The 12,322-nt window shown below is 42.5% G+C and overlaps 1 protein-coding gene across 5 annotated transcripts in view; it reads right to left on the bottom strand.

Annotated features, from left to right (window-relative positions):
- wnt7bb (wingless-type MMTV integration site family, member 7Bb) overlaps positions 1-12,322 on the bottom strand; it is a 151,403-nt gene that overhangs the window by 77,860 nt on the left and 61,221 nt on the right. The window contains exons 1-2 of one of the 5 annotated variants that reach the window (XM_048548373.1): positions 9,346-10,228; positions 593-819 (exon numbers count right to left, since the gene is read on the bottom strand). In XM_048548373.1, coding sequence (XP_048404330.1) covers positions 593-819; positions 9,346-9,416 — 298 coding nt within the window. In that variant the 5' untranslated portion in view covers positions 9,417-10,228. Of the gene's footprint in view, positions 1-592; positions 820-975; positions 1,254-1,335; positions 1,399-1,699; positions 1,988-9,345; positions 10,229-12,322 lie in introns of those variants that run through there. The other 4 variants (XM_048548372.2, XM_048548376.1, XM_048548374.2 and 1 more) reach the window with 4 other exon arrangements.

Here is a 12,322-nt window from a genome sequence, read left to right as displayed (position 1 = left end):
ATGGGAAGTGGACAGGATTTGGGGTTCACACGCTCTAAGACGGCAATGGTGACCATGAGTTCTGACTCAGCTTTGATAGCCATCGGTCCCTTTAAATACTTGCGTTTTTTTGTGCCCTCAGGCATGGCTTAACCACCTCTCCACTCAGGCCGGATTGCTGCTACACCTCAGCGGGAAAAAAGGTGGCTCTATAGTTTATGAGAGCTTCAACCTCCCCTCCCAATTCTCACTCTGGAGCTACACCAACTACTGAGGCAGTAAAAACGCCAACAGATTGAGAAGAGGTTTAACAGGCACTGTTATAGAGGGTGCAATATTCATGCTAAATTAGATCTTTGATAAGAACATTGGTGATACGTATCGAGAAAGGGTTTGAAATGAACCTCAAAAGGCAGTGAAACTGGCGTGTGCTATGTGGCCAATGGTCAAAGGGGTCGCTTCTTCAGAGCGGCCTATTCACTGGGAGGTCACCTGCAATGATCTGCTGCAATCCAGCAAAACACGAGCCTTCATCTCCAACGCGGCTCCTTAGTCTGACATGACACATTGTATTTCACTGAGCGCTGCACTTGGTCTATTTGCCATGACTCACCCACTCTGAGCTCCTGTCCGAAGACTGTTTTCTCTCCGAGTGCTGAGCAGTTCCAGCGGCCGTATCTGAACTGATACTGACACTCGTTGATGCCCATTTGCGCCCCTTCCCCGATCACAATGATGGCATCCGGGCGGCTCTGACAGATCGCCCGCTGCCGGGGTGCCAGTCCTGGGATCTTGTTGCAGATGATATTCGCTCCCAAGGCGACCACTGAGGACAAGGCTCTAAAACAGGGAGCAAAAAGAAAACAAATCACAAAAACGCACGGCCCGAGCAGCAATTCCAATCAAATCGCGACTATTAACTAAGGCGGCCTCCGGGCAAAATCAGATTGACAGTGTTTCCACGCCGGTAATTTGGCTGAATTGCCACCCCTGTACCTGTACTTCCTGACAGGCGGTCGTTGTGTTGCAGTGGACGTAAATCTGCAGAAAAGTTTAGACTGAAGTGATCCTGTTACAGTTTAACAGGGAGCTTACACGAGGAACGGGTTAAACTACAGAGCACGTTCCCGAGGGCTCGCATTTTGTCTGCTTCCCCTGAGAGAAAAAAAACGCAACCACAGATTTTCTGAAGGATTTGGGAAAATATATAATTAGGCCACAGAGTGAGAGAGAAGACATGTGGATTAAGTTTAAACGGATGAAATGGAGAGTGAGATTAGGAACACAGGAAGGGAGGGGCGATAGAATGAAGAAGGCAGGCTCAGAAAGCGAGCCGGAGCTGCCACTACACTGTACCTGTAGTGGAGAGTAGCTGTGCCAAACTCTCCCAGTCTACCAGCGCACTGTGTTTTTCTCCATTTCCCCTTCTCTCGCACACAGTAAATCTCTATTTGACGCGATACTTAAAGATTTTAGGTGAAGGGGGAGAGGCAACCAACTTACCAACTGGCGGTGTGAATACCCCAGCAAAGTAGCAGCTAAAAACCGGAGCATTAATACACAGGTAAATACACCCGGCGTCCGGTGAAGACCCAGAAAGAGAAACAATGCAGTCGGATCACCTCTTCCCCCAAGTATTTAGCATTTTCAAGCTAAACTCTGAAGGTACAACTTAAATCCTCGAGAATTTTAAGGCATTGAAAAAGATTGTCTGACTTACAGGTAACTTCCACTGGTGAGAATAAGGAACATCTGCGGGTAATAAATTGATAGGAGCACACTGCGGGATAGAAAGATGATCATGTTCGCTGTTTGCGCCAGCTCCTACTGGGTTTGTTTGTTTTATTAGAATAGGAGTGCTAGATGCTATTTGTGTGCTGAGTCTTTGTCTAAGTCCTCGGTAATTAGTCTTGTCCGGTGTCTTGACGCTAGATTGGTGTTTTTGCCTCTCTTTCATGACGGAGCAGTGGTTTGCAGTTGTTCGGAGTTGCAGTTCGAATGGTTGAGTGTTTTGTGAGAGTTCATCTGCTCTCAGGAGACCGCCTGTTGCAATTGGGCAGACAGGCTAATCCCAGCCACTGCAATCCGCCCACTCCCTTTCAAATCACAATGGGGCAAAAATGACAATGAAAATTGCTCAGATCTGCTGATAGACAGGCAAGTTCCACTAACAGCTCTCCTCACATTTTAAAGGGGAAGGTAGCGATTAGCCTTGAGTACGGGATACAATACAACGAAACTGGCCATGTTTAAAGTGGCAAACAGTTTCATTTGGGTTCAGTGATGTTATTTTTGAGACTGCAATGTGGAGGCTTCTATTTAAATAATCACACTTTATTTCAAAGACTATGTTCCAGAACAGCATTCTTAGATAATCCTTACTTTAACATGGCAGTCCTAATCGTATTCAAGTACCTCGTTTTGCTGATAATCTTAAATCCAATGCCCTTTCATAAAAGAAAGAAAAAAGAGCTTTGCGAATATAAATTCTGTATGTAAATCTATCCACGCATGATTATTGCAACCATTGAGGTACAGCATACAACACTGACCGGACAGTCTCAGATGTTGGAGATCAGTAAAAGGCCAGTTATGGGGCAAGAAGCCTTGCGATATAATGTTTGTCTTAATTTTATTGCCTACAATTGATAAAACGACTGAATTTCAAGACACAAAACATTATCATGTTTAATCATTTTCCATTGGTTGTACTGACAGACTTAGGTTAACGAGTAGTACAATGAACACAATCCAGGCCCTGGAGATACAGTTCACCCGTGTAGGTATATACAGTTGCGCCAACACTTAAAATGTTACAACCGCGGATTCACAAGAAAGGAGTATTCAGTGGCGAACATCAGGAAATAGGGCATGCATCACGTCTAAATATTAGACAGTGGGGGACACCAGAATGTGGAGTTTCTTGGAGATAAAGAGCTCACGACCCTAAAACGGAATAAGATCCTTCAGGACAAAGACTGCCAAACAAGCACGGAGAATGCTGGAGAAACTCAGCAGGTCCGGTAGCATCGGTTCAGAGAGAAACACAGAGTTAACGTCCCTGACTCCTCTTCAGAACTCCGGTTGTTTCCAGATTTGCTAAGTTTATCTCAGATTTCGAGCATCCCCAGTATTTTGCTTTATTAAGAACTGATAAAATATTGTTGCTTTTAGTGGTGAGAGGTTTCATGAAATATAAAGTTCATCTTTTAATTTGAAAGGATGGTTTTGGCAGAAGACAAAAGTGCACCTTTATCAAAGTGTTCAGATTGGTTCCACCGTGCCAAATCTCACTAAACCCCACTCCTTGGATTCGTACAGGTAGAACTGAGAACGAGAGCTCATTTCAATGTCTTCTTTCAGTAAAAATGCCACTTTAACCGTGTAAATGAAGTGATATAGGGTACATTTGAATTGCTTCGCCATATAAGGAAAAGTTACCGCCAAATATTAAGGAATGGCACGAATGTTCTTTGGCTGATTTGGGGTTTGTTATCCTCGTTATTATGCTCGTGCCGCTTTCAGCTGTGCAGAAGTCCGATGTCAGGTGACATGTAAAATAGGATTGTGGACATTTCAAAATCAATCTGCTCAGGCACATTGTGACACTTTGGAGCAAGTAGAACTTGAGTCTGCATTTCCTTATGTCTTAAACCTGATTAAAACCTTGGCTCTTTACTGGCGCTAAAAAAGGTGATATACCACCCAAGGATTTTGTAAACTTATAAAATTTTCGCGAACATATCAAATATTAATAAGTTTATTTCAGGCTAGTTGCAGTTATTCCCCGGCCGTTCCAATCTAGCCTCACCAGCAGTCATTACTTTGTGAACCCAATAATGGCTTGTTCCCTTGAAGTAGACCTTTGCATTGCCAAATCGCAGCTTCAATCTAACGGCGATACAAAAATTCAGCATAAACCCGCATGCAAGGGTCAGTGATAACGACCGCCCCCTGGGCCCCAAGCCCCATCTGCTGCGGAGTTTTCGGAACTGAGTTCATAAGATTGATCGAAAATACGGCGGAGCGTGAGGCTTCGATTTGACTGGGTTGGTAGCAGACCCCGCCAATTGCGATTTCACACAGTGGACTATAAATTCAGTGTTGCGCAGACAGATGGGGTTTCTGACGGAAATTCGAGAGTACGCTGTTTAAATGGTCTAAAACATTTGGAACTGGAGAGTGTCCGCATTCTCCAAACGCTCAAAATTAGATAGAGACAGACTTCTGCTCCTATGCCGAAGCTGAAATACGCCAAGTTATTGGGTAGTGAGGTATGATTTTTAAGTCCTTCTGACTGGAGCTAGGCTCCTGGCGCAGCCAAAAAACCCAAGAACAGCCCATCTCCTTAAGCCCAGCCCCCAGTGCAGTTCAAACCCCCTACAAACCGCCTGCAGTCGAGCACATGCACTAGCCAACGAAGGCCTCTAAGAAACATGTCAAAACTGAGATTGGAGACGTTCTAGGTGAAAAATCTAACTAGCTTTATTGATCAGATTCTGCTCTAACACTTCACGCTTGGCTTTGAACAGGAACAGAAATTAACATCAACTGTGCAGTTACCAGCGGTATCTCGTGAAATGAGGGGTTTCTGGATATCACTCTCCACGCCTGTGATAACTAACTGTTTCCCGAGGTCCCACGTGGGTTTCAGTCACGTTATTGCACAGGGCAATGTAGCTGGATGGTTTGAAAGGGTTGATCTGAACCAATTTAAAAAGTGAGATTATTTTGACAGGTGGTCTCGTACAACTGGTTTCACGACCGGTACGGAGTCAATGTTAACGTTTAAATGAAAAACAGCAGATTGCGGTTACGTTTGTAATGATATTGGGTCGTTGAGGAACTCATGTGGCACAATGGTGGTGTCCCTACCCCTGGACTTGGAGGTTCGGTTTGAAGTCCCGCCTGCTCCAGAGATGTGTAAAAACATTTCTGAACAGGTTGGTGAGGAAAAATAGATCAAATAAAAACAATTACGCGCCGTTGTCTGTTCACAGGTTGTATATTCTAAACCAGTATTGGGACAGCACTAAGTTGAGCATTCAGCGTTTCTCTAGTCAGGATATAACACTGCGGGAACATTCACTTCTTTAAAGCAGCTACTTATAGTCTAACCGTGCTCTTCTCAATGGTACCCCGCCCGTGTGAAAATAAACGATATTGTTTACCTCTCGTGGTGGATTCGTATGGATTAATGAAGATCAAGTATTGCAGTATGAAGTCAAATGGTTAGGTTATGTGTGTGTACATTTTAGTCTGATGTGTGAAGAGGCAGTGTTCGCCTCCTGTACAGAATGTTTCAATGTGAGGGATGCTGGACAGCTAGCAGATACTGTATTCCAGAACTGACTTAATATTCGTTCAGACAGACTTACTGCAGTGTTAGTGGAGAATAAAGGTAGTTGTTAATCATCTGAGCATGATGTAGACGCTTCAACTTATGTTTTATTCTAGTGTAAAGCCAACCCTTGATACAACACTAAAAATACAAATAATCGAAACGCACACTACCACTAAAATAACAGCTACTAAAATTGCTTCAGAGATAATGGGAATTGCCGATGCTGGAGAATCTGAGATAACAAGGTGTAGAGATGGATGAACACAGGCGGTCAAGCAACATCGGAGGAGCAGAAAAGCTGACGTGTCGGGTATAGACCTTTCTGAAGGAGGGTCTAGGCCCGAAACGTCAGCTTTCCTGCTCCTCCGATGCTTCTTGGCCTGCTGTGTTCATCCAACTCTACACCTTGTTATCTCATCTACTAAAAATGCGACAGGTCATATACAATGATCTTGATGTAACAATAAAAGTCGTGGCTTGTATAGGACACCAAGGTGAAGAGAACTTTAGGGAGTAAGCTCTAGTGATTGCTTAATTTATTAGCACTGATCGTTCATTTATTGGCCTTGAGGTTACGAGGTCACAATTGACAGGTGCTGTTGCAATCTGTTGTCAGTCCAGTAATAGAGACACATTTTTCTGGGCACACCGAAAGTTGCCTGGGCAGTTCAATACCTGTCTAATAGACGAGGCATCTACTTCTTTGCACCACGTTTCACTATCTCCGGATAGAACTTCCAGGTACAACTACTCCCTCAACTGATCATTACAGGAACGTTTGTTTTGACTCCAAATAACTCGCATCTTCCTGTTCGTTCTTGTTGTTAGAAAGCCTTGGGGATTTGAGGTACAATTTCTGGAATTACTTGCGCCCAGGTGTGATTGCAGCTGGATTTAACACGTATCTTTAATTTGATTGTTTCTAAGAAGCCAGACACGTAGCATGTTACTGAATAATATATTGTAACATGGATGAAACTATTTTCATTGTTGTATCTTTTCAGAACTGGCTAGTATTACCTCTAGGATTTTGCTATCCATTACCTTTAACAATGAAGCCCATTAAAGTCACTTTACAGTTTGTAAATGATCGACGTTTTATAGGCAATGCCCAGAGTGAAACACCTGCATGAGACGGTGAAGTTTGTGTATAATAGTTTGAGGTGCACCTAAGGTAGTCAGAGAATCTAATCTAATTGCGAGTTTAATATGCTTAGTTTCACTGTTTCATGTCAAGAACTGAAACAATTAATTTGGGCTCATTATTACCAATAAATAGTTTTAAACAACATTTTCACTTCTACTGACTAGAACCACTTTTAAGACAGTCCAACAAATAGTCCTTCAGGGAAAAAGAGGCTTGAATATGAGTTTGATTCGTGACTAAATTGTAAAGTGTACAACAAGTCAGAATAAGACTTCGTTCTAAAGTCAACGCAGGTAGAATTGCTAAAACTGGTATTATGGCCCCGAAGCTATTGGTAGAGAATTTGGGATGGATGGATGGATTGGGGGAGCACAATCTGTCGATTACTTCCTGTAACAACATGAGAGTTTCCTGCAGTGACCCATCCGCTCTGAAAGGTAAACATAATGTTCTAAACGCTTTTTTTGGTCTAAATTCGATAGAAAATGCTGCGGATGCTGAACGTTTGGTACAGAAAATGGTGAAAGCACTTACGAGTCAGACACTTCCACGTCTCAATTCTTGACTAAAATATAGAATTTAAAGGTTTTTAAATATAATTTTAATTGTTTTGACGTGTTGATTAGGTTTTTTGTTCTAAAAAAAATAATTGAACTGGCCAGTTCGATATCCAAACATTCCCTATGTGGTATTCGTTAAAAGGCAAAAATCGCACCCTTCACGTTGAGAACTTTCTGATTGACTGATAATCTCTTTGCAGTCAGTGTGAGATGAATAGCAGCTGCTGATTGAATGAACCTTATTAACCGAACATATTTGAATAATCAGATTATATTGGTCAATGAAAATATAAACTTGCCTGTTAATTCAAAGTACAATCGTAAGATAGTTAAATTTCCTTTTAGAAAGATGGACATCACAATGAATGAAGCGAGTGGGAAATCTAAATTGTGACCTCGTAACGTCTCTAAATACGACACTGCACTTAACTGGTATTTCCGGACGCACATCTATTCACTAGTTTCTGCATATAAATAGAGTGTACGGCAGCATAGATTTGGAACGATATTCTGGGGGCGCCATCATTTGGACAAACGTATAGTGTGGCCAATCAGTGATTTCTAAAACTTTAAAAAAAGACGCGTTGTAAAAAGACGAATTTTTGTACATTCAACTTGCGAAAGCAACCAGAATGGGATACTGGCCAGCTGTGAACATCCGGGCAGATATGGTAACATTATCCTGCTAACATTCCGGAGTGTCACTGTGGGTAACATGGACGTCACCGTCCGGGGCAAGTATTTCAACCCACGCCTTTAAGTGGATTCGCGACTGGAAGTGTGAAATCAGGATATCCTACTGTACGGTGCACCGAATACACCGCCCAAAGCTTTAAACTGGGCTATACATTCCCCCAACCCAAAAAATAAACTCCAGGCGGTAAACAGCAGGGTCTCAATCCTACAACAATCACATCAAATGCACAATTGTCGGCTTTTCCTCCCTGGCTTGGCCTCTGCCCTTCTGAAAACTGATGAGAGCCAGCTCTACCGCTGGAACATACACCTGTTAATTTCACCCGCACTTTCCTCCTGCGACTTTCACCCAGATACGCCGCTACCTCGCCTGACCAGGTAGCTTTCCGTCCGAATTTCCTTCAAATCCAACTAGGACCGGCTCTACTCGTGTCATTCCATCTAATCCAGGTAATTCGGAGCTGGGTGCTGACCAAGAAGGGGTTAGTTTGCCCACAGAAGGGAGCTGTGTTCTCCAGGATAGGGAATAGGCATGGCGGGGGCTCGTAAATCCTGACCTATTCGTTAAAATTTGAACTAATTTCCCAAATCCTGTCATTCCCCTGGGATCTAGAGTGTGGGTTTCAGCTGGAAATTGGGAGGTTTTTGTCACGATCTTGAATCGGGCTGTTAAATTGTGTCTAGTTGCTAGTTTCCTCGCAGTATTTCTATGTGATGTGATTTTGTTTAGGAACTAACAGGACACCTATTTGCACCCAGACCTGTCCGCCGACGGCAACCCTCCAAATCCTGGAGGCGGCATCATCATCTCTTTATAACAGACGGGAATTAGCAGAGTCGAAAAAAAAGTTATGCATTCTTTATTCAAAATCCCACAACTATGCAGCAGCCAAAAGTATTTGAGTTCAGAGGGGATAACAGGTAGCAGCGCATTCTAACAAACCGGGACTGTTGGGTTGGTGCTGAGGAATGTGGAAATACAACTCAGCCTTGCAACTAATAAGGGCACAGAGGCAGGCAAGTTGGCAAATATTCATAAATGCACAACCTCTTTATTGAGTTAGAACCTCCGCATGACAGTAATGAAGCCTGATCGCTGAATAGCAGGTGTCAGATCGTCCGCACAATTCTACAGCTTCGACCTATTTTTGTTTAAAGTCTGCTCGCTCTTCTCCCTGTGTTAAACTCGATTTACCTCCAATCTGTTGCATCAAAGGAGGGCAGGCAAACCAGTTGTCAAATAATTTCAACACGTATGTATGATGGATAGCATCAACGATTCTGCCCAGGCCTGTACATTCGCTACGCTTTGGAAACCGACTGCTAGAGATCTCTTATCGAGTGATAATTTTTTTTTCAAAATTATGTTTTGAAAGCGATGCATGAAAACTCATTCGGTGGCTAACGTCATATTTAAGGGGAACAAAAAGCCCCTTTGCACATGTGTCACTCAGTCACCTCAGTATCCAGTCATCCAGAATGTGTACATAGTTTGCAGAAATCACACCCGTTTACGTATAACAGGACTTTCAACTATTCCGTTCTAATTTTTTTTTGTTTTGTTGAAATTTCCAGTTTATTGTACCCTCCTCCCCCTTCCAAGATTATTGGTTACTTACCCTAACTTGACATAGATGAAACCCAGGCAGAGGAAGACATATAGAATCCACCGTCGAAAATTCCTATGCATGTTCTAGAGTCAGGGTTTCGCCGGAAAGCCCAAATTGTGCGATACTGTTGAAATTAAACACCCCGCCACGCACACACACAGAGACGCACACACACACTCACACACACACACTTTCAGAATTAGCAAACCAGTTTCAGCGGTGAGACCAGTCTCAAATCACTGCACAAACTGCTCTCTCGCGCAGTATCAATGATGGGACACTCAGATCCTTCCAATTCCATGTGGATCTCTCCCCCATTTGTATTCAGTTCACATAATGTGAGGGAAACAGATTGACTCCACAGTGTAACCAAGAGAGGACACCAGCGCGTTATTCCAGGTCTGCCCAGGCATTGCATTTCATGTGTTGTTACTTGTCCCGAATTCTCCAGTACTCAGCTACCTAGAATCTTTCTGAATTGTCTGTGGTTCTCGTAGACGATCGCCAGTTGGAATGGGTTTAAAATATCTCGAAGCTCGTTCACATCGACCTCCGCCTGGCGAGATCCATTTACCTGCTGATATAGGTTGCTGCAGAGCGACACGCTCGTCACAAAGGAGCGAAATGAGAGAGATACAGACAGAGATACGCCTCTAATAAATCAAGATAGGAAAACGGTGTCTAAGCAAGCTGCTACCCATAGCTCATGAAAGTACGTGTTACTTTTGTTTGGAAACCCCTTCGCTGCCAACTAAAATGATAGGATGTGACAGGTTGAATGAGATAAACGCCACTCAATAAAATGTGATTCTTAATGCTCTCCTCTGATCGTTTTTTTAACACGTTTAAGAAAACGCCAATTTTTTTTCCGTATATAGAAAAAGCAGCTTTATCTCTAGCTGTATTGTCGAGAACAGCAATCCGAGATCTGACATTTCAGACCCATGTCTTTACAACAGATTTAGGGAGAGACAGGAAGACGTTGTTATGTGTACCATAAAATTTTACCCACGTCTCATCAGTTAAATTCTACAGTTTGTGTCAAAGTGATTAATGTGGGCCTGGAAGGGGCGGGGCTACAAGTTGTTAATTAATCAAATGTAAATTTGACCCAGTCTGAGTTTGATTATTTTTCCATTAACTTCAGTTTGAATTTTCCTGCCGAAACATCTTCGAGAAAGAAAGAAGAAGAGGGCAATGCTGGTAGCAAGCACATTTGTTTAACAATATGGCTCAATCTGGTTTCACGAGCATAACCGAAATGAAATGGAGCAGATACTGTTCAAAATCACACAACATTGTTTTTCTGGGAGTTTGCAAGAAGGTGACTATTGCTGCCCAACTATCTGTGCAGATGCAGATAGTGAAAGACTCCATGTGTTTGGCATATGCCATTCTCGAGTGGTTTCATGAAGGGAGCTGTGAGAGAGCCAAAGATTGTACATCATCTTGATTATCTAATAAAAGATGCCCGTCTGAATACAGGCACACATCACCTGCGGTCATCTTGAGTGTTAACACAAAAATTGTCTCCCAACATAAGAACAACGACCTAATTTCCACTTGGGTGTACACAATTCCAGTCACCCAGGGAAAACTGTACAATAACATATTAAAACAGGCACGGAGATAAAAGATTACGAGAACCATGTTTTTACACATGTCTATCTGTATCTATGTGGATATGTGTGCACCTGTATACATGTGTATGCATTTGTGTGTTTTTGTCTATGTATATACGTGAGTAAGTATTTGTGTGAATGCTTTCTTGTTTATGTGTGTATCTGTGTGGATGTGTACGTATTTGTGTGTTTGAATCTGTGTACGTTTGTGTGGATTTGCGCGTGTCCTATCTGTGTGTGAGCCCTTGTATGTGTGTATCTGCGCGTGGCTGCTTTATAAAATCATCACTTCCAGCAACTCCCAGATTCTGACAGAGCTTTCAATTATTCCTTCAAGCAATTTGTATCTGATCGTGGTAAAAATATCTCACCATCACTACCTGTTATCGTAAATTGTTGATCAAACTGAACCTGTAAGGCATATCTAGTATTTTATCCTAGAGATACAATAGGAAGTTAGGCCGCACATATTTTTCACTGCCTCATGTTTACACTTGTTTTTAAAGTAGTTACCGTTTCTTTTACCTCAATATTCGTCTGTGTTTGGTCTATCTCTCGCTTTCAGCCTTTACTCTTGTGTGTTTTCTGCACCTCCCTGGTCATTTTCTTTTAGCTCCTAGTACATTTTTTTTTAATTTCAGTGCCCTTACACCTTCCTTTATCTCACCATCCTTTTTAGCCCTGTATCACTGATCATGCCATCTCCTTTTCCAACCCATCAACAAATCAGCCATTGGTGTCCCCCAGCCTATTGCCACCCCACCTCCTTTTGTGATTGTTGAGATCATTATTGGGCCACCTGAATCAGATTTCTAGGGGACTGCAGCATCTTTCCACACTCGGAACAACCGATTCATTTGACGCAATATTCTTAAATTGTTTTAGTTCAGGTTTTTTTCCTCTCTTCCCATAATTGATACATTCCACTTCTTTGTGCAGATTTAGTGGATTCATTATTCAGTAAAGGGATACTTCTATGTGTTTCAACTTTAGGTAATTAGTAGATCTGAAGAGCCAAACTCTTTGTTTCGACCCAATCGAGAAGTCCTTAAACTTGCCAAGTGTCTGAGGGAAAGATCTTCTCTCAGCTGAGGTGGAAAAAGACTACAAACATTCTTAACTGACATTTTTGAAATGAAAAATAATTGACCCATCCAACTGGCAGTGACAGATCAGTTGTTTGCTCAGTTATAAAATGTATCTAAGGATCTCATATCCCATACAAGCCAGTCCCCAGTAAGAGCGTATTGAGTTTCTGGGAGTGGAACGAAGATGGATTTTGTTAACTAGAAGTAATACCCTCCCGTGGTGAGAGAACATCATTGCAGCGATTTTCTTCTGCGTCGGAAATTCGAGCGAAAAAT

Source organism: Stegostoma tigrinum, chromosome 18 (genome assembly GCF_030684315.1).
Source record: "Stegostoma tigrinum isolate sSteTig4 chromosome 18, sSteTig4.hap1, whole genome shotgun sequence".
In the NCBI taxonomy this organism is placed as follows: Eukaryota; Metazoa; Chordata; class Chondrichthyes; order Orectolobiformes; family Stegostomatidae; genus Stegostoma; species Stegostoma tigrinum.
Note: the sequence above shows the minus strand (reverse complement) of the source record. Positions and strands in the feature narration are given on the sequence as shown.